This window comes from Cervus elaphus, chromosome 20 (assembly GCF_910594005.1).
Source record: "Cervus elaphus chromosome 20, mCerEla1.1, whole genome shotgun sequence".
Lineage (NCBI taxonomy): Eukaryota > Metazoa > Chordata > Mammalia > Artiodactyla > Cervidae > Cervus > Cervus elaphus.
The window spans coordinates 65,778,922-65,801,970 of NC_057834.1; the positions used below are offsets into that span (position 1 = coordinate 65,778,922).

General features: G+C 39.0%; 1 protein-coding gene across 2 annotated transcripts; it reads right to left on the minus strand.

The window, feature by feature from the left end:
* LOC122677317 (vascular cell adhesion protein 1-like) lies at positions 1-23,049 on the minus strand. Of its 2 annotated transcripts, XM_043877291.1 has the most exons (9): positions 22,843-23,044; positions 22,025-22,303; positions 19,286-19,606; positions 17,538-17,804; positions 15,351-15,626; positions 12,973-13,293; positions 11,641-11,907; positions 7,775-8,041; positions 1-915 (listed from the first exon to the last, which is right to left on the minus strand). In XM_043877291.1, the coding sequence occupies exons 1-9, from the start codon at positions 22,904-22,906 to the stop codon at positions 770-772; spliced, it is 2,208 nt and encodes a 735-aa protein (XP_043733226.1). In that variant the 5' UTR covers positions 22,907-23,044; the 3' UTR covers positions 1-769. The 2 variants fall into 2 exon arrangements, with proteins under 2 accessions (XP_043733226.1, XP_043733227.1); XM_043877292.1 differs by lacking the exon at positions 7,775-8,041 and having other exon boundaries at positions 22,843-23,049.

Genomic DNA, 23,049 nt, shown 5'->3' on the forward strand with positions numbered 1-23,049 from the left:
TTCCAGAAATCATTGCTTTACTATACAAATAAAAAGCCCTAAATATTTACAAACGAAAATCAAAAGAAGTTGCATTTTTAGACCACTTGGGAAAGTCACACAAGAGTCTGACAAACAAACAACATCAAAAAACATCTCCGTACCGTGTCAGTACCACCCAGAGAAATCCAGTTAACCATTAAATCATAGGTTGAAGTGTTTAGTACCTGAAAGTCAACCCAGTGCCCCCTTGGTCTGTCATTTGCCTATAACAATATAAAACCCTGGCATCTTTCCACAACATGAAATTGTTGCCCATGAACTTTATAGGAATAAAATTTTGTTACAGGAAATAAAATATTAAAAAGATGACATAGGTCAGCTGCCAGTTGATGTGAAGATGCATTAAGTTATAACAATCAGTTCAAGCAACATTTTAATAATTTTAGATATATTGACTCTAGTGTGCTGATATTCCAAGCAACCTTGCTACGGCATAGTTTTACATATATACAAATCATATTATTGTATATACACATCAAGAAATTACTCCAGTCACCTCAATGGTAGTGCCTAGGTTTTAAGCAGAAATTTTCCTTTGGCTTCTTGCTCACAGTGAGAGCCATATGCAGCCTTTTCTTTCCAAGTGTTCACTGCATTCAAGGAAGCCTGAACTCCCAGTTTCTGTTTTCCTCATGGAATGATGAGCAGTACTGAGCATCTGAACTGATAGTGTCTTTGGTAGAGCATTTCACGCAGTAGCTACACTTTACAAGCATTAGCACACTTTCTATGCTTCTACAAGACTGTACGACCCTGTCATGTTAGCTCTTCTAGCAAAGTAAATAATCATTCCAATGGCAGGTATTATTAAGGAGGATGCACAATAGAGTACCAAAAGTCCAGGAGAAAAATAGTCCTTGTAACTTTCTCTTCCTGGAAAATAACAAAATAGATGCAATTAATGTCTGGTACAAAAAGAAATTGTTTAAAAATAAAAGTCACATGTTTTATTTTAATAGTACCATTAGTTCTCCAAAGAAAAGTGAATCAAAGTGGTGATATGAATCAACAGGACTCAAAATGCACATTTCTTTGAATTAATCAGATAATCAGTTAGCAGTTGCTATGGTCATGACGAGTCTAAAGATGTTGTTGGTTTCCGCAAACTTGGATTCAAATACTGATGCTGGTTCAGTAACAGGATGGAAGGAAGGGTGCAAATTTTTAGGGTTCATTTAGAAGAGTAAGAACTGGAGAAGAGTGTTTGCCTTGGGAAATATAAGTATATACTAAAGAACTAGAACGCTGATCATTATGAACTAAAATAACTAACTGTTTCTCCAAGAAAAGTATTTTAACACCTACCATGACACCATTATAGTCAAACGTCACCTGTAAGATATTAAGAGAAAGAATTCTTGCTGATGGTTTTTTTTAGAACTATGTAGAAAATTTCATATTTTGTATCTCTGATGTAGGGCACCTTAACATACATTATTCCTCTTCAGCAATTATATCATTTCATGATAATATGAAGTTCTTTGGATAGTATTGTATTTTAGCTTGAGAACCCCATGAAGAGTATGAAAAGGCAAAAAGATAGGACACTGAAAAAGAACTCCCCAGGTTGGTAGGTGCCCAGTATGCTACAGGAGATCAGTGGAGAAATAACTCCAGAAAGAATGAAGAGATGGAGCCAAAGCAAAAACAACATCTAGTTGTGGATGTGACTGGTGATGGAAGTAAAGTCCAATGCTGTAAAGAATAATATTTCATAGGAACATAGAATATTAGGTCCATGAATCAAGGTAAATTATAAGTGGTCAAACAGGAGATGGCAAGAGTGAACATCAACATTTTAGGAATCAGTGAACTAAAATGGACTGGAATGGATGAACTTAACTCAGATGACCATTATATCTACTACTCTAGGCAAGAATCCCTTAGAAGAAATGGGGTAGCCCTCATAGTCAACAAAAGAGTCTGAAATGCAGTACTTGGAGGCAATCTCAAAAACCGACAGAATGATCTCTGTTCATTTCCAAGGGAAACCATTCAGTATCACAGTAGTCCAAGTCGATGCCCCAACCAGTAAAGCTGAAGAAGCTGAAGTTGAATAGTTCTATGAAGACCTACAAGACCTTCTAGAACTAACACCCAAAAAAGATGTCCTTTTCATTATAGGGGACTGGAATGCAAAAAGTAGGAGGTCAAGAGATACATGGAGTAACAGGCAAATTTGGCCTTGGAGTAAGGAATGAAGCAGGGCAAAGGCTAATAAAGTTCTGCCAAAGGAACACACTGGTCATAGCAAACACCCTCTTCCAACAACACAAGAGAAGACTCTACACATGGACATCACCAGATGGTCAATACCAAAATCAGGTTGATTATATTCTTTGCAGCCAAAGATGGAGAAGCTCTATACAGTCAGCAAAAACAAGACCGGGAGCTGACTGTGGCTCAGATCATGAACTGCTTATTGCCAAATTCAGACTTAAATTGCAGAAAGTAGGGAAAACCACTAGACCATTCAGGTATGACCTAAATCAAATCCCTTATGATTATACAGTGGAAGTGAGAAATAGATTCAAGGGATTAGATCTGATAGATCAAGTGCCTGAAGAACTATGGACAGAGGTTCATGACTTTGTACAGGAGGCAGGGATCAAGACCATTCTCAAGAAAAAGAAATGCAAAGAGGCAAAATAGTTGTCTGAGGAGGCCTTACAAATAGCTGAGAAAAGAAGAGAAGCTAAAGGCAAAGGAGAAAAGGAAAGATATACCCATTTGGATGCAGAGTTCCAAAGAATAGCAAGGAGAGATAAAAAAGCCTTCCTCAGTGATCATTGCAAAGAAATAGAGGAAAACAACAGAATGGGAAAGACTAGAGATCTCTTCAAGAAAATCAGAAATACCAGGGATTATTTCATGCAAAGATGGGCTCGATAAAGGACAGAAATGGTATGGACTGAACAGAAGCAGAAGATATTAAGAAGAGGTGGCAAGAATACAAATAAGAACTGCACAAAAAGATCTTCATGATCCAGATAATCATGACAGTATGATCACTCACCTAGAGCCAGACATCAAGTGGGCCTTAGGAAGCATCACTAAGAACAAAGCTAGTGGAGGTGAGGGAATTCCAGTTGAGCTCTTTCAAATCCTAAAAGATGATGCTGTGAAAGTGCTGCATTCAATATGCCAGCAAATTTAGAAAACTCAGCAGTGGCCACAGGACTGGAAAAGGTCAGTTTTCATTCCAATTCCAAAGAAAGGCAATGTCAAAGAATGCTCAAACTACTGCACACTTGGACTCATCACACGCTAACAAAGCAATGCTCAAAGTTTTCCAATCCAGGCTTCAACATATATGAACTGTGAACTTCCAGATATTCAAGCTGGGTTTAGAAAAGGCATAGGAAACAGAGATCAAATTGCCAACATCCGCTGGATTATTGAAAAAGCAAGAGAGTTCCAGAAAAACATCTACTTCTGCTTTATTGACTATGCCAAAGCCTTTGACTGTGTGGATTGCAACAAACTATGGAAAATTCTGAAAGAGATGGGAATACCAGACCACCTGACCTGCCTCTTGAGAAATTTGTATGTAGGTCAAGAAGCAACAGTCAGAACTGGACCTGGAACAACAAACTGGTTCAAAATCAGGAAAGGAGTATGTCAAGGCTGTATATTGTCACCCTGCTCATTTAACTTATATGCAAAGTACATCATGCGAAATGCTGGGCTGGATGAAGCACAAGCTGCTGCAATCATGATTGGTGGGAGAAATATCAATAACCTCAGACACGCATATGACACCACCCTTATGGTGGAAAGCAAAGAAGAACTAAAGAGCCTCTTGATGAAAGTGAAAGAGGAGAGTGAAAAAGTTGGCTTAAAACTCAACATTCAGGAAGCTAAGATCATGGCATCTGGTCCCATCGCTTCATGGAAAATAGTTGGGGAAACAGTGGCAGACTTTATTTTTTTAGGCTCCAAAATCACTGCAGATGGTGATTGAAGCCATGAAATTAAAAGACACTTGCTCCTTGGAAGAAAAGTTATGACCAACCTAGACAGCAAATTAAAAAACAGAGGCATTACTTTGCCAACAAAGGTCCACATGGTCAAAGCTATGGTTTTCCCAGTGGTCAGGTATGGATGTGAGAGTTGGACTATAAAGAAAGCTGAGCATCAAAGAATTGATGCTTTTGAACTGTGGTGTTGGAGAAGACTCTTGAGAGTCCCTTGGCTAGATCCAACCAGTCCATCCTAAATGAGATCAGTCCTGGGTGTTCATTGGAAGAACTGATGTTGAAGCTGAAACTCCAATACTTTGACCACCTGATGTGGAGAGCTGACTCATTGGGAAAGACTCCGATGCTAGGAAAGATTGAAGGCAGGAAGAGAAGGGGATGACAGAAAATAAGATCGTTGGATGGCATCACCGCCTCAAAGGACATGAGTTTGAGTAAGCTCCGGGAGTTGGTGATAGACAGGGAAGCCTGGTGTGCTACAGTCTATAGGGTTACAAAGAGTAGGACACGATTGAGCAACTGAACTGAACTGATCTGATATTTTAGCTTAAGTGTTACTTAAACAGAGAGGCATCCTCTGACCTGCATTTCCTCCAGCCTAAATTAGGAAACTTAATATAATTTTTTTCCCTAATATACTTTTATAACCACTACATTTTCCCTCCATAGTTCTCATTACAGCTTATAGTTAAACGTTTCTTTGATTATCTGTTAATTTTGGTTTCCTCCTTCAGACTGTGAATTACATGAGGAAACAACCTAGTTTCTTTTTGATCCATCACTGTATAGCCAGTAACTGGCTCACTGCTTGGAGTAGCTTGCACCCAGTAAATTTTTTTTTTCCAATAAATATTTTTTGAATAGTAATAAATATTTTTCTTTCTACATCCTATCATTTTGTCATTTAGTTATAAATTGAGTACATAAAGTAATAGTATCCCAAAACTTGAAATTTAGTACTCTTTCTACTCTACCAAAAATCATCTGACAGCTACAGTATTATTTAACACTTTAACCTTATAAGAACATCTGAAGAAGACATCATGGTATTTACTGGAGAATCATCTCTATTTACATTTATATTTGCATAGCACAGTATGACCTCACAAATACTACGTTTTTTCAGTCCTGGAAAAAATGAGTGATTTGGCCTTGGAAGTCATTACTTTACTTCTAGGGGTTTCTAATCACTGGAGGTCAACCAAGAAGAAAAGAATCATTAGATGAAGGGAAGCCCATTTTTGAATTATTGAAGTAAAAAATATATCACCACAAATATAATGATAACTGTCTTATTTTTCTACTTTCCCTTGCTAGAGTAGAACTAGTCAGAGTATGAGTCCTAATTTAATGGGATATTCATTATCAAAATTATAGTTAGGCATCAATATTGATGACATGGTAAGTAATGGTATTGTTAGGGGAAGCACACTGATTGAAACTGCCCACCCTGGCCAGGCACCATAGTAACCATTTGCATGAGTTGTTTTATGACAGGAGATCCTGATAAGGAATACGGAACTAATAAGCCACCACCAATGGGAAGAGTTCTGGAAAGGTCAAAAGGAGACACTGCCTCTCCGTCCACTTCCCAGAATCCCTCTCACTAGCATCCATCTTGGCTGAGCGATGCGTGTGCCACCAGGAAAGACTCTGAATTAGAATGATTGGCCAAAGACCACCCAGAAACTAATCCCATCACCATAAATCCCAAGACTGCGAGCCACGCGGCAGAGCAGTTCTCCTGGGTTCCCTTACCCTCCTGCTCTCCGCCCGGGTGCCCTTCCCAATAAAATCTCTTGCTTTGTCAGCATGTGTCTCCTCGGACAATTCATTTCCGAGTGTTAGACAAGAGCCCAGTTTCAGGCCCTGGAAGGGGTCTCCCTTCCTGCAACAGTATTTTTGATCCTATTGTTTTCTTTTCAATTTAATAAATAGTGTATTATCTTCTCCCTTTGGTTTCCCCCTCAAGCATCTATGGTAAAATTTTGCCAATGAGTTGGTTACCAGGGCAACCTTCAAATACAATTTTCTATTAGCTGTAACACTGAAATTCTTAAAGACTTCCAACCATTTCTATCATTGGACTACATTTGAGCAAATGTATTTTTAAAACAAAACAAACAAAAAATAGTTTAAAATATCAGCTAAATGCAAAGGTTGACTAGATAAAAATTTCCAGGAAAATGACAAATTTTTGTTTCCGTTCATTTATAGTTCTTTGAAACCATAATTAGTTTGGGGGTTCTAGCTGAGTGCCTATAATATACTTCAATTGTTCATTTAAGTAATGAGTGAAAAAATAGCAAATAAATAAATTTACTAACTTAATAAAGCAATTAGAAAAGACAGCAATGTGTGAGAAAGAGTTAAAAAGTGGAGAAGAAGCTTTGCTATGTCTTTAAAAGAGAAACATTAAGCACAGAAAAAATTATAAAAATGTTAGGAGTGCAAGTTTCTGGAACCAGGCTTAATTAAAGGTGGTCTGGAGCCAAGAGGGATTAAATAGGAATAGGTGAATTTCAATGTACTCATAATGGAGATCTCAATCTCTCCAGAAATGTCCCCAACCTCATTGGAAGCACTGATTACATACACCCCTGTATCATTTTGAGTGACATGATACAAGGTAAATGTCCCATTCTTTGAACACATAGTAACTTCATTGGCCAGATCAACTCTTTTCAGAATGATCACTGCATGTGGATGACTAAAAGTTTTACATGTAATAGTGATATTTTCCCCTTCTTTAACATTTCTAGATGGATATATTGATATTGTTTCAAGGAGGTACTGTGAAGACAGAAAACCTATGGTAAAGCATGAAATCTTGAGAGATTTGGCCAGATGAGTAAAATTTTAAGTCATTTTCTGACCCAGGTGTAAATTTTGTTTACATTGATAAGTAGTTGCTATATCTGGGAGCTCAGTGCCAGAGGCTCTTAATAGTTGGTATTTGTTTACAATCATGTTTATTTCAAGTTTGGCTTCCAGTACACAAAGGGGGCTCGTTAGCACTCAAGGAGTGGAAGATTGAGTAGTAAAAGCTGACAGATTCTATTCCCACTGATAAGATCAACATATCATACAGTGTGTTCACAGTAGGATTAGCAGGGTTAGAAGATTAAGAGGCCCCTGAAATTCCTCTGCTGAGGCCATTGCCGCCTCCCTTCCTTTTTCCATTAGAATACAGCAGGATGAATAAGGATCTTGGATATCTAAGGAAGCAGTTCTGCAGTCTAGAGACTCGTTATGCTGTTCAACATTAAGATCACTATTCTCAATTATTATCCTGTAAAGAGTCAATCCCAGAAAATATGCAGTCACTTTGTGTTCAGAGAGTGGCCCTCTCTTCAGGTAGGAAGGAAAAGGGCCTGGATAGAAACTTGCTTTTTCCATGAACCAATTCTACTTCTTCGTTTCCTAATAACTCCCAAGGAAAGGTTTTGAAAATGGATTTAAACACGTAAGAAATGCAAGACCTCAGAGACAAATGATGAATTGTCAACGTCTCAAAAAGCAAATGGGAATTCTACACTGACTTATGATAAAAAGTCAACATCCTGGCTAAACTCCTTAGGACAGAGCACCTGTACATGATTATTTTAGGAAACACTAAGAAATAACCTAAGTCAACATGGAATTCAGTTCCATTTTGCCAACTCATTCATCTAACCCTTGAAATTTTTTACAATCCACCAAGCTTGTTATAAAAATAACAAGAAACAAAAATAACAAAGAAATAAACTAACCTTTAACATCAAGTGTTAGGCTTCTTAGCTGTGAGCCAACTTCATTTTTGGATTCACATTGGTATACTCCCGCATCCTCTAACTGAGCCCTGTGAATGGTATATGCACCATCTGTAGACTGTAGCACTGTGTAGCCAGTCTCTGCTTTTTTCTTCAGAATTATCAAAGTTGGGGGAACATTTCCACATGTACAGGAGATAATGACAGTGTCTCCTTCCTTGACACTCTCAGAGGGAAAAGCTGTAAGTTGTATATCTTTTGGAGCAACTGTGGAAAGAATTTAAAGATACCTCTGATTGACTGACATTCAATCGTCATTGAACAGACAGAGGAGACCAGTGGGCTACAGTTCACAGGATCGCAAGAGTCGTCCATGACTTAGCAACTAAACCACCACTGATTGAATGAAATATAAACAAATTCCATATTAATTTAATGACAGTAGTAATAGCTGTCAAGATAGTACTTGTGCTTACTGTTTGCATTAACTATTTATAGAGGCAATTAGAGAGGTCAAGCATTTTTTGGATTCTTGTAAAATGATCGTGTTTTAATGAAAGAAGACATCTTATGTTTCTCTCATGCTCCTAAATACAAGGGTCCCCAACCACCAGGCCATGGGTCTGTGGCCTGCTGAGAACCCAGTCACACAGCAGGAGGTGAACAAATAGTTATCAAGCTTCTTCTGTATTTACAGACCCTACCCATTGCTCAAGAAGTGAGGTGACAAGAATACACGGAAGAATTATACAAAAAACCCAGATAACCACAATGATGTGATCATTCACCTAGAGCCAGACATCTTAGAGTTCAAAGTCAAGTGGGCCTTAGGAAGCATCACTATGAACAAAGCTAGTGGAGGTGATGGAATTCCAGTTGGGCTATTTCAAATCCTAAAAGATGATGCTATGAAACTGCTGCATTCAATATGCCAGCAAGTTTAGAAAACTCAGCAGTGGCCACAGGACTGTAAAAGGTCAGTTTTCACTCCAGTCCCAAAGAAAGGCAATGCCAAAGAATGCTCAAAGGATTGCCCAATTGCACTCATTTCATAGGCTAGCAAAGTAATGCTCAAAATTCTCCAAGACGGGCTTCAACGTACGTGAACCGTGAACTTCCAGATGTTCAAGCTGGATTTAGAAAAGGCAGAGGAACCAGAGATCCAACTGCCAACATCCGTTGGATCATAGAAAAAGAAAGAGAATTCCAGAAAAACATCTACTTCTGCTTTTTGACAATGCTAAAGTCTTTGACTGTGTGGATCACAACAAGCTATGGAAAATTCTTAAAGAGATGGGAATACCAGACCATCTTACCTGCCTCTTGAGAAACCTGAAGCAGCAGTTAGAACTGGATATGGAACAACAGACTGGTTCCATATCAGGAAAAGAGGACTTCAAGCAGGTTATATTGTCACCCTGCTTATTTAACTTATATACAGAATACATCATGCAAAATGCCAGACTAAATGAAGCACAAGCTGGAATAAGATTGCCGGGAGAAATATCAATAATCTCATATGCAAATAACACCACTCTTATGGTAGAAAGTGAAGAACTAAAGAGCCACTTGATGAAGGTGAAAGAGTAGGGTGAAAAGCTGGCTTAAAACTCAATATTCAAAAATGAAGATTGTGGCACCCGGTCCCACCACTTCATGGCAAATAGATGGGGAAACAATGGAAACAGTGACAGACTTTATTTTCGGGGTTCCAAAATCACTGCAGATGGTGACTGCAGCCATGAAGTTAAAAGACACTCCTTGGAAGGAAAGCTATGACCAAACTAGACAGCATATTAAAAGCAGAGATGTTACTTTGCCAACAAAGGTCCATATATATAGTCAAAGCTATGGTTTTCCAGTAGTCATGTATGGATATGAGAGTTGGACTATAAAGAAAGCTGAACGCTGAAGAATTGATGCTTTTGAACTATGGTGTTGGAGAAGACTCTTGAAAGTCCCTTGGACTGCAAGGAGATCCAACCAGTCCATCCTAAAGGATATCAGTCCTGAATATTCATTGGAAGGACTGATGCTGAAGCTGAAGCTCCAATACTTTGGTCTCGTGATGCAAAGAGCCAACTCATTAGAAAAGGCCCTGATGCTGGGAAAGATTGAAGGCAGGAGGAGAAGGGGAGGACAGAGGAAGAGATGGTTGGATGGCATCACTGACTCAATGGACATGAGCTTGAGCAAGCTCAAGGACAGGGAAGCCTGGCGTGCTGCAGTCCATTGGGTCACAGAGTCGAACATGACTGTGAGACTGAACAACAACCCATTGCTTGAATTACCGCCTGAGCTCCACCTCCTGTCAGATCAGGGGTGACATTAGATTCTCACAGAAGAATGAACCCTACTACACTTGAATCTCCCCAAAACCAGCCCCCTCTCCCATCCATGGAAACATTGTGTTCCATGAAATCAGTCCCTGGTGCCAAAAGGGTTGGGAACTGCTGCCTTAATGTAATTCTTACCCAGCTTAGCCAACAAATAGCTGTTTTAAAACAGTCATAGATTTCAAATCTGAAAAATAATTTTTTTTTGTCACACAGTTGTGCAGATATTTCTTTAAGTGTAAAAGCCTTTGCAGGATTCTGAGTTTTGAGCTAGATCATTCCAGATCAAAAAGTTAAGCTCTGCAGTGATGGCTCTTACAATCCTTAACACCAGTTGTTATCCTGAGCTAAGTGCCTGACATACAACACTTCTGTTAATATGCAACCTGTGGAGGGAGGTAACACATCACTGTTTTGTGAGGTTCCCATTAAGATTATCTGTTTTGCAACTTGATACTCTGTCTTCAACCAAAACTACAGTCTAAGGGCCTTCTTCAAGGCAGTGAATTGCTCCTCCAAGTTTCTTCCTTTCCTTTAAAATACAAATTATTATTATAATGGTAACAAGACAGTCACTAACACCTTAGTGGAAATAATACCAAGGGATAAGAAAGGAACTGACAGCCTTAGTGAAGAAGAGGACCTCAAACCCCAAAAGGGAAGGTATGAGGGAAATCCAAATTGACTACTTCGTGACTTTGCCCAAAACTGCCTAGAGCTTCAACCTGTCAACTAGAAATTATTTTGTCCTCAGTTTTGCTTCTCCATCCTGGAAAGAATGGGTCTGGATCACCTAACTTAATCCATCCTGGTAATTTGATGCCATTTTATTGACGAACCAGAGGGCAAGGTAAGTGCTACTCAATCTCTGAATTTATAAAAGATTTAAGAGCCTTCTTAGGCTTCTAAGCAAACCCTAGCAGTCAGTTTATGAGATTACCATGAGGAATTTATCCAGTCAGATAAGGTGATCTGTATGCTAGGTGCTAAGTTGTTTCAGTCATGTCCAACTCTTTGCGACCCTATGGAACATAGCTTGCTTTGCTCTTCTGTCCATGGGATTCTCCAGACAAGAACACTGGAGTGGGTTGCCGTGCCCTCCTCCAGGGGATCTTCCAGATCCAGGGATCCAACCCACGTCTCTTACATTTAACCCACATTGTCAGGCAGGTTCTTTACCACTAGAGCCACCTGGGCCCTAAGTAATTCCAAAATATGTATATACATCTGTCTATCCTTTTTTTCAACACCATAATCAATGCCTCGAAAGTATAACTGGAACTTTTGGCACAGTTCCTGGAGATAGCCTTCCACTTGAGGTTGAAAGAATTTTAGGATAAGTGACTTGGAATGGTTCATGGGGATAACTCTTCCAGGAGCTTTCTATGCAGAGGAAATATCATGAGCTCTTCAAAAGGCTCACTACTTTTTATTTTAGAAAATCTTATTTCCAGAAGGACTTTGTTCAAAACCAGTAACACAACCAAAATAAGACTAGCACCAATAACTCATTTAATCACTTTAGCTCACCTTGGATAATTAATTCGACTTCTTTTCTGCTTCTTCCAGCCTGGTTAATGCCTTCACAGACATAAATACCAGAATCTTCCATTTTTGTAGACGTGAAGGTGAGAGTTGCATTCTCAGAAATAGGCTGTAGATCCCCATTACTTAACTGCCTGTGCCACAGGATTTTGGGAGCTGGAAGGCCATCGCTAGCACATGTCATATTCACAGAACTACCTTCCTCCAGGATGGAGGAGGGACTGACCAAAATGGTTGTATCCCTGGGAGCAACTGAAAAGGTAAAACACACTTGTTAGCTTGGCTGGTTACACCCTGCCAAAGAGTTTTACTAATGTTATAAAACTTGGCTATGAGTTTAGTGGATTAGAACAATTTGTATCTTGATAACTTTACCAAAGGAGTTTTCTGCCCCCATTTACTATAGCAGATACAGACTAATTGTTGTTGCTATTGTTTAATCCCTAAGTCATGTCTGCTTCTTTGTGAACCCATGGACTGTAGCCTTCCAGGCTCCTATGTCCGTGGGATTTCCCAGGCAAGAATACTGGAGTGGGTTGCCATTTCCTCCTCAGGGGATCTTCCCCACCCTAGGATCCAACTTGCGTCTCCTGCATCGGCTCTTTACCACTGAGCCACCAGGGAAGCCCAATACAGAATGATAGAGGAGAACATGGATGCATCATGGATATTTACTCTCTTGCTATCAAAGACTGGATGGTCAATGATATTGTGTATTGACATTTAAGATACATTAAACATGACCACGAACCATGTAAACCACCTATGAAAAGGTGGACTCTATTTTTCTACCTCTTGAATCTAGGCTCCCCTTGTGATTAACTTTGACCAATATACCCTGGAAGAAGTAACACCGTAGGACTTCCAAGCCTAGACTGCAAGAGGCCACCTTCATTATCACTCTCTTGAAACACTGCATTCTGGTGACTAAATCTATGCTACCTTCCCTGAGAGACACCACATGGAGAAAGGAAGGTCCAGACAACCCCAGCAAAGGCCCAGATGTGTGAGTGAAGCTACCTAGGACCAACCCCCCACTGACCTTCTAACTGACTGAATGAATGTGTAAGCTCATCTAATACCATATTGAACATACTACCCATTTGACCTCTTCTCAAAGTGCCAGCTTAGAATCATAAGCAAATAAATGGTTGCTTTAAGCTCAGAGGTGTTTAAAAAAAAAAATCAATATTTTGTAGTTTCTTTTCATTTATTTTTTCACAATTGTTTCAACTATGAACCTCATGCTAACTATTACCTGGCAAACATGATAAAAAAAATCATAATCTATTGTGAATACATCACACATGTACTTACCATTAACATAAAGTGTTTGTGTTCTCTGCCTTTGTTTGGGTTCAAATTCCATTTCATCAATTGATAACCGAGCCAGACAAACAAGAACATTTCCAGTATCTTCAGTGGTGGGGATGAAGGTCTTTTCCAAACTCTTGGTCTCTAGGGCTTTCTTACTTACATCTTTTGAGAAGATTTTATTCATCATAATACTCTCTCCTTTTAACAATTCAATCTCCAGCCGGTCAAAAGGATATACATTAGGAACCTTGCAGCTTACAGTGACTGGGTTTCCACTCACTAATGGACCACTCATTTCAATTTCTGGATCACTAGAGAAGGCTGCAAATATCAAGCAAAATATGAGGTTTATATGTGACACTAGAAGAAAAGCAGAGCTAATCTTTATTAAATGCAAAGGCCTCAAAATGAAGGCTTTAATTCACCTGAAATAAAATGATTACTAATAGATGCATCACAACATTAAATATAAACATTTATGATATCAAATATAAATAATGCTGGAAACAAAAAATACCTAGCACATCAAATCATCAAGAAATAAATATACTTCTCACTCTTCTCTCCTTAATGATACAGTCTTGTTGACAGCTACGGACTAGTCTTTTCAAAGGACACATCAGCTTCTACCAACTTATTTAGTAAATATATATTCTAAGCATTGTATTATTTTTTGTGATATAATAGATGATTACTGTGTGCTAGTCCCTTAATATTCATTATCTCTGCTTCAAAGCAGCCTAATCTAATGGGTGTCAACTTATTTTAAAGCCAGAAAAATGTCCAGAGAATGTATTTGATAGCTAGGGAGACTTATAAAACTTATAAAGGCTAAGAGTCTGCCATTTGACAACATATCTAGTAAGTCACCCAGCTGAAATCAGAATTCTTATTTCTTTGATTTAGAGCCCAGGCTTGGTTTCACAGAGCCATGCAGTTTAGACATTTTTATTTCCAACAGCCAAATTTAGGCAGATAGCTTTAAGTGTTCCTTGGATAATACTTGTAGTTCAGAAAAAACTATAAGAGATTTAGATTCTAAATAATGTTGATAATATATCTGATAAACAAATCAATAAAAATGAGATTAGAATTTTTATGAAGAGCAAGAGCAATGCTGAATTATTTCTTTCTCCTTAAGCAAAATGTCATCAAAGTGATAGGTTCTCTAATGTTCCTACATGACTGTAGGCTTCACTGCTGGTTCTCGTTGCTGTTGGGAATATGCCTGATTCAGCAGCTCCTGGACTCTTGGTAACATAGTAAAGCAATCATATTGCTTCTTTGGAGAGATTCAGATATCTTCCTGGACATGCTCTAACTCATTTTGAACAAAATCCTGAGGGGTAACACAAGTTTGGGCAGGATTTCTGGAGGAACGTGTCCACAATTGTTCTCTTGAATTCTGCTGAATAAAAACAAGGCAGAATGTACGGGCTGTGTGCTGTGCTTAATCATTCAGTTGTGTCTGACTCTATGCAACCCCATGGACTATGTGGACCCCCAGGCTCCTCTGTTCATGACAAGAATACTGGAGTGGGTTGCCATTTCCTCCTCCAGAGAATCTTCCTGACCCAGGGATCCAACTCGCATCTCCTGCATTGTAGGCGGATTCTTTACCATCTGAATCACCAGGGAACTTTCTGATCACTTTGCACATCTTGTCCCTCATTCATTACAAGCCGAGTAACTCCAGCAATGGCAATTCATAGAGATTGAAGCTATTCAGGATTTTTGTTAAGGTGACAAGACTAGCAAGAAGAATGTAGTATACGTATGTGGTATAAATCAATACTCAAATCTAGTGCAGTCTCCTGGTGCTTCTTTTCACCTGAGCTGCTGCACTGACCGTCCCTGGTGATCATTCTAACTTCCCAGTTTTCTCCTGCTCCCCATTGCCTCATGTCTCCATCCTGCCAATCAGCTTTCAAATGTGCCTTCAAATCTGGAGGTTCGGGCCTCACCCGCAATTTGAATAACTGGGCAACAGTCATCCCACCCGATGATCTGAATGGGCACTGACACTACTCTTTACACACAACCATCTCTGTATACACCATATACATCATATTTCCACCAGAGTAGGGTAGAAAACAGGGAGTATGAAGTTTGTTCAAGTCCATGATGAGAGAGTATCCACATGACAGAAACTAAGGATTGGGGATGCTTGGTTTATACATAATATATACTTAAGATTTAGGGCAATTAAGCTGCATCAAAAACTCTGGTTTGGAGATTTAGGAACCATTCCCAATGCTAAATTCCCTTCCTAAACACAAAGATCTTGTTGGGTATCACAGATTTCCATTCTGCTTCTTCCAATGGAACTGGGAACAACAACAACAACAAAACAGTAAACAATTCTGAAAACCACTTACAGTAAGGCTTCACCTGGATTCTTTTTTCCAGTTTCTTTTGCCCACACATCACAGTGCACAGGTAGAAATGTTCGTTCTCAGGACTCACAGGGCTCAGTGTCAACGTGGACTTGGAGCCCTCGCTCCTCACCTCCCCTTTCAGAGGGCTGTCTATCTGGGTTCTCCAAGAGAAAGATGGGGAATCGCAGTCCCTGACATCACAGGTCAACACGACTGAGTCTCCAATCTGAGCAGCAATCTGGGGTCCAGGCAAGATCTCAACAGTAAAGTTTTTCTCTGGGGTGAGGGGAGAAAAGAACAAAAAAATAAAATAAAATAAAATATTTTTCTTTCACCAAAGTTTAATACACTGTATTTTTTCTGAACTCTTTTCAGTTAACATCTGTGCCAAGAATATATTACTCCTTTCCACTTTGAGACTATCAGGAAGGGAACCACATCTTTCAAGAACAAACCCACAAGACACTGTGATTCATTCATTAAACAGATTGAACAAGGATAAAAACTTGTAGATGGAGATTGGCATATTTTCCCAACAAAAATTCATTCTCCACTCAAATGTATTTATCAAATTCCTATAAATGTGGAAGAACAGCTCAAAAATATGAGGTTCCAGTTTATCAGGCACTATTTAAACCACTTTACATATATTAATATTATCTCATTTAATCCACACAGCTTAATGATCTGGTATCATTACTTCTTCTCCTTGACTCTCATTTTCTGTTTCTACTTTTCCTTATTTTCCGTCCCTTCCTCCTCTCCCTCCTCCTCCCCTTTCTTCTTGAGGAAAAATGATAATTTCACCCAGCTTGCAAGCGGCAAAATTAGGACTTGGAGCCAGGTGATTTAAGATCCCAGCTTTTAACTTGAACAACTAAATCAAAACATCCTCATGTGGAAATAAAATCTAAGAAAAGTACCGAAAAAAAGCTATATGAATATGCCTTCTGATTAGAAGCAGTACCCGTAATGGACCAGTACTTAGAGCTTCTATACCAACAGAATAAAGTTGTACCATTGAAAGTCACACAGAATCACACTGAAAACAAAGTCAAAATTTAAGCTTTAAAGTGGTATGCAAGCCACCTCTTAAACTTGTTTAACACAATGTAAAAATACAATAAATTCAGGGACTGAAAACTGAAATGCTGGGTCAAACTCCTAAGTCTCATATATCTAGGAAATCTCTTTGGCTGCCAATGCTATCCCCATGGGGCACCCTGGCTGCTTTGGGATGACTACTGTCCCAGAAGAAAAGGAATTTCAAATCTTGACTCTATTCCCCCAGCGAAAGTGGGAATCCTTGAGCACCTCTCTAAGTGACAGATGAGACTCCACAGAAAACTTGCCCTTATAAATAGCCGGCTGGAGGCGGAAGAAAGAAAGCTCAGCATATACATGATCCAAAGGCACTACATTTTGAAGGGTTCTCATCTGTGCCAGAAGATTTTTTTCAGTCTGATTGGTCTAATAGGGACATTATGGTATCTTCCAAAGAATGCTTTCCTCAAATTACCATAACAAGCTGATGTGCTATCAGATTTTTGAAGAGAAATTTCATTCAGAACAATAAGCACTGTTTCTGAATTCCTTATATACTAGTGTGAGAATGGAGAATTTAAGGAGATACTTCCTGCCTGTGAACAGTCTCAGGTTGTTCTTCACAGTTGCTGCATGTGTTACCCTGTAAACTCACGGCTCCTGGAAAAGCAACTCTGAGATAGAAAAATGTGAGTGTTAGTCGTGTCTGACTCTTTCAAACTCCATGGACTATAGCCACCAGACTCCTCTGTCCATGGAATTCTCCAGGCAAGAATACTGGAGTGGATAGCCATTCTCTTTTTCAGGGGATTTTCCCAATCCAGGGATCAAACTCGGGTCTCCTGCATTGCAGGCGGATTCTTTACCATCTTGGTCACCAGGGAAGCCCTCAAGGGGCAGAAAGAAGAGGGATGAGACCATGGAAGAATGATGAGCAATGAAAAAGAACCAAAACAGCAGAGCCATGGAAGCTCTGGCAGGAAAGATTTCCAAGAAGCAAGAGTAAGATGAGTATATAATTGTGCTAAAGTACGTAACAGTCAGATGGATCATTAATAAAACTTAATGAAGTAATTCTGACATTGAAGCTTTTTCACTATTGCTTAAATCGCAATGACAGCACCTTTTTCACATTTTGCTTACCTTGAACAATTAATTCCACCTCTTTTCTGTCTTTCCCAACAGGGTTATCTCCTTCACACACATAAATCCCAGAATCTTCTGCCCTCATAGAAATCAAAGTGAGAGTTGCATTCTCAGAAAGGAGCTGTAGATTCCCATTGTCTAATTTCTTGCTCCAGAGAATCCGGGGAGCTGGTAGACCTGCACTGGTACATGTCATTGTCACAGAGTCGCCTTCCTGCAGCCTTGTGGATGGATCCACAGATATAGCTGTGTCTTTGGGTGAGACTGAGAAGGCAGAGCACAGAATTAGTCATTGCTAAGCATCATAATGGTCCCACAGGGCTACTGTGTTTCTCTCATAGACTGTATTTACAGCTTTCTCAATTGGACATACTCTGCCAAACTAGCATAAAGAATTGCTGAGTCATAAAAATTAGTCAGTCCAGTTTCTGACTGATTTGATGGAGTTATTTTTTTTTGATGTTGGTGTTTTCAGGTGGCCATAGATACTCAGAAATTAAGAAAAACCCTTAGAATTATGTGGTTCAACCTCCCAGGTAAGGTACAAATTCTAGCTCAGCTTCCTTGCCAAATGTTCATGCAAGTCAGCTTCAACACTTCCAGTGTACAAGGCAATCCACTGCCTTATAGTAAATATTGTCCATTTGATTTTTGGATAGCTCTGATTATTAGAACATTTTCCCTCTATTGAGCTGAAATCTTTCTCTTTGTAACTAACTTCTATACACCGGTCATAGTTCAGTCCTCTATTGCTAAAGAATAATCCAAATTTCACTTCTACATGACAGCCATTCAGATAATTATAGCTCTCATTTCCAAGTTTTATGTTCCTAGGAAAAATATCTCCTATTTCTGACTATTCTTCTCAAAACATTGATAAAATCCTTTCCATCTCATTCTGTCTCAGCTAGACACATTGTAGAAGGCAATGCTCCTTTTAACTATGGTGTCTAGAGAAGACCAGGGCATTTTAATCTAGAACAGAGCACAGTGATCACTCCTACACACACTTTGGGATTACAAGACTGCCTCAACTCCCCCAGCCATCTCCGAGAGAATGGAGACAATCAAATCTCATCTCCTCTCTCCCACCCCATGCACACGTATCCAGGTATGCACACACACATACGCTCACACACAGACTAAGTGCTGCTTGTAAAACTTCTATACCTTGATATTTCAAGGCATGATATAAGAGTTTACAAAACATAATTTAAAACATTTTATCACTTGAGCCTATTATTTCCCACTACCTAATCAGATGGTGGTGATTTAGTCACCAAGTCTTTTCGACTCTTGTGACCCCTCTGGGCTATAGCCGCGGGGCTCCTCAGTCCATGGGATTTAATAGGCAAGAGTACTGGAGTGGATTGCCATTCACTTCTCCAAGGGATCTTCCCAATCCAGGGATAGAACCCTGGTCTCCGGCATTGCAGGCAGATTCTTTACTGATTGAGCCACCAGGGAAGCTCCCCAATCAGGTGGTATTATCATTATTCTCCTTTGCTAGACTGAGAAATTAAGTGACTCTAATTCACAGTTAATGGAGACAGAACTTAAGCTCAACTTTTCTCAACCCTAATTGGGTGTGCTTTTTTTTGAATTATGCAGTTGACAAGAATTATGCTCTCAGTGAATCAAAATGATATAAAAACTACAAACTTGTTTCTTCTTGACTGTAGCTGCTCGGTTTATCGCTGTGTGCATCCAAGAGTAGATTCCCATAGACAGACACAAGTACTTACTGTAGACTTCCAGTTGTTTGGTAGTTTTCCTTACTTTGGGTGGAGAATCATCATCATAAATGTGTAATGTAGCTTGACAAACAAGAGCTTTCCCAATATCCTCATCAGTAGGCGAGAAGGTCACTTCCAAGCTCTTTGTTTCCTGGGCCTTTTCTTCTGAAGGCTCCAGAAAATCCTGTATTTTCATGGAACGGTTCCCTTTGAACAACTCTATCTCCAGCCTTTCAAATGGGTAAACATCAGGCACCGAGCACGTGACTGTGACTTGCTTCCCAACCTCTGGGGGGCTACTGAAATGAATCTCTGGATCCTTAGAGAAAGCTGCAAAGGTCAAAAGAGTACAAGCATGTGGATTTTTTGTTCATATTGTATAAAGTCCCTTACTGATTTAAATCAATGTAATCTGAGTCTAATATTTTTGTGAATACAATCTTAATACAGCAGAATGAATTGTTTAAATAGTTTTTCATGGTTTGGAGTGCATTCAAAATCAGAACAACCTGTTAGGGAGTTCTTTAGTTTGATCCTGCATGTACAAAGGGTTGCATGTTGCAACCTTTTGTAAAAAGAGGGAGAAGAAACTTATGTTTATTGAATATTGCTATGTGCCCATCCCTGTGCTATTCATTTAACGTTGATGACTTTATTTTATACTCACAACAACCCTAAGAAATAGATACCACATTTCATAGATTATGAAAGCATAGATTTAACATATTTGCATAACTTTGCTAAGGTCACACAACTAGTAATGGTAAAGCTGGGATTTAAACTCAAGATTTTTCTCATTCTGTATTGCTACTGGGGCTTTCATTGTGTTATATCACAGTCTCTTATTTTAGTGAGGGCAGATATACTTCATTTTATTGTAAGGAACCTGAGGCTTAGAATGTCATGGCAAAGAATAATTATTGGGATAGATAGGCTAAGAAATGAAAAGAACAACTCTAAATACTTAGCCTCTGAAAATGGTGTCTCTGAAAGACATTCATCCATCGGAAAGGTATACCTGTGTGATCTTTAAGTTATGGAAGGCAGATTTGCCTCCCAAAATGTCTAACTCAACATTTACTATTCCACTTGAAATTTTTAGTACCAAGGAACACACAAGCTCAGTGAGTCATTGCTTTCTTTGCAAGGCTGCTTTCCGTTGCAAACCGCCATAATGGTAACACATTGGCTTGATTCAAGACTGTGAAATAAGAAGAATACAAAGGTCCCCACCAAGAATTTTACAATCAAATGTGGAATGGAGTCAGGACTGTTAAACATAATGAAAGACAGACACTTTTGGGGGAAAAGAGAAAAACTTCAGGCAAGATAATTAAAGCCAGAAGAAACTTCTCTTCTCTACTTAAATCTTCAACTATATGGTTCCTGCAAGGAAAGGCAAAGGAACTGGCAGATATTTGCTATATGAAGAAATAATACTTTTCATTTATCCACCCATAATTCTGTCCCTTGTATTCTGAAAGATATGCACCCATAATCCATATAGTTTGTTGTCAGGTGATACAAGAACTGGCTACTTTCCCCTGTATTTACATAAGGGGGCCTTTCAAGGAGCTCAGAAGGCTGTACAGACATAAATTCTGCATGTACAACCAGCTTAATTGAAAACAGTCAGCCAAGCACAGTTTCTTGAGAAGTATTAGCAACATATGGGATTATTGAAGAATCAGTTAAGGTTATTGGATCAAGTTGAGCTCCACTATAACAAAAGAAAAGCAACATAATTAGAAAAGATAATCAAATGATATCTTCCTGAAGAGATGACTATCAAGAATTCCAGTTTTCTGGAAAGACCAGTAACCAGAATGCAAATGATATATTTCAGGTTATTTTTTTACTCATTTTGCTACCTTTCTTTTCTAGTTTAAGAATGGATTGGAATACATTTTGGTAGGCTAGTAAACAAAGGCTATTCATTCACATTCACTAGGCAAATCAAGTTCATTTTCCAAATATCCTTGAGTTTGAGCTGTTGAGCATTAAGACTTAACGGCACCAAACAAAAACAGAAATAAAACCTCTTATCTCTGCTGAAGACAAATGAGTGAAAAGTTTGCAGATATTTTTCTTCCATCTAAGGGGGAAGGTTTTGTACTGAAGCCCATTATTATTATGGATCTCCTACTTAATCTTTAAACTAATTTTAAGTGCCAAATTGCTTTAGAATAGATAAATAGAAAATCCCTGAAGTATGGAATTCATAGATTATTTGGACACATGGACAAGTAAACATGTAAGAATCCAACTGAAAAGAATTAAAAGAAATGAAAAGAAAAGAACCTTAGAGAACTTCACTTTATGGCTAAGAAAACTGAGGCCTAGAGAAGCTGAATCTTACCCCTTACCCATGGTCACCATATTCATGGCAGAGTTGGAAGCAGAGCCAAGATCTGGGTCTCTAATCTGGTGGGAAATTCAGCTGTCTTCTAGATTCTTGCTGCAGTATGTCGCCTAGCCAAGAATCTGGACGCGAATATCCTTCTTAATTTTTTTCTCTTAGAACTATCTTTCAATCATTGAAAAAACTGTCATTTTATCACTGACTCGATGAACATGCGTTTGAGCAAGCTCCAGGAGTTGGTGATGGACAGGGACGCCTGGCATGCTGCAGTCCATGCGGTCGCAAAGAGTTGGACAAGACTGAGTGACTGAACTGAACTGATTATTTTAATAAACTTATTTTAAAGCAAAATGGAGAGAAAATCAAACATTAGCTGAAGTACTCACAGTAGATCTTCACTTGGATTGCTTTCTCCAGTTTTATAGCTCCGCAAATCACTGTGCACAGGTACTGGTGTTCATTCCCGAAACTAACAGGATCCATGATCAGCATGGATGTGGTCCCCTCATTTCTCACCTTCCCGTTCAGTGGACTGTCCATCTGAGTTCTCCAAGAAAATGATGGGGACTCACAGCTTGCTGTGCTGCAAGTCAGTGAAACAGAGTGACCAATCTGAGCAAAAATTTCGGGTTCACTTGGGAATATGTCGATTTGGGAAGCTTGAGCTATGAAAGCAAAAAGAGAAAAACAAGCTTACCACTCGTTTGTTTAATATTCTACTCCTTCTTCTCTGTTCTAGTATAACACCCAAATCTGGCTGATCTCTTTCCTAAACTGCTTCTAAGTAATGCAAGGCAGCACTGGAGTCCCTGCCAAAGGAAGGTATTGAAATTATGTTCACTTAGGAGAACTTTCACTTCTGACCTTGATGCCCATTTATCAGTTGTTTTGTCACTAGCCAAGTTTGATCTCATTATCAAGTTCAGGAAGCTAAAGAGACAGACCTTCCTAGAGATAGAATCCAATTACTCAGGCAACATTGCAAAAATCCAAAAAATATCAACTTTGCTGCTCTGACTATAACAATATAATTGTCTAAATTAATAGCAATAGTCAATAGTATATTAAAAATTAGGTTAAATTAAGTTTTCCCACTCTTTAAAAATCCTTCTGCCTTTCTTTACTATCATAACAAAACTGACTGAAGCCAAAGTCAGGGCTAAAATGGAATGCTAGCATTTGGAACAAATCAAGAAGAACTTACAAACTGCAAACACCATCCAAAGTATATCTGAGGCTCCAAAGATCACAAACATCTTCCTAAACATTTTAAGTTGTTGCTCTTATGAGAAAATGATTTCAAAACGCTTCTTTCTGTCCCTCCTGAAGGTTCCTGGGAAGGGTCTTGAGCTCCTAAAACCAGTGAGGTTTGGTAAGGAATGAAATAGAAAGTCGGCTCTTTATAAAGTGT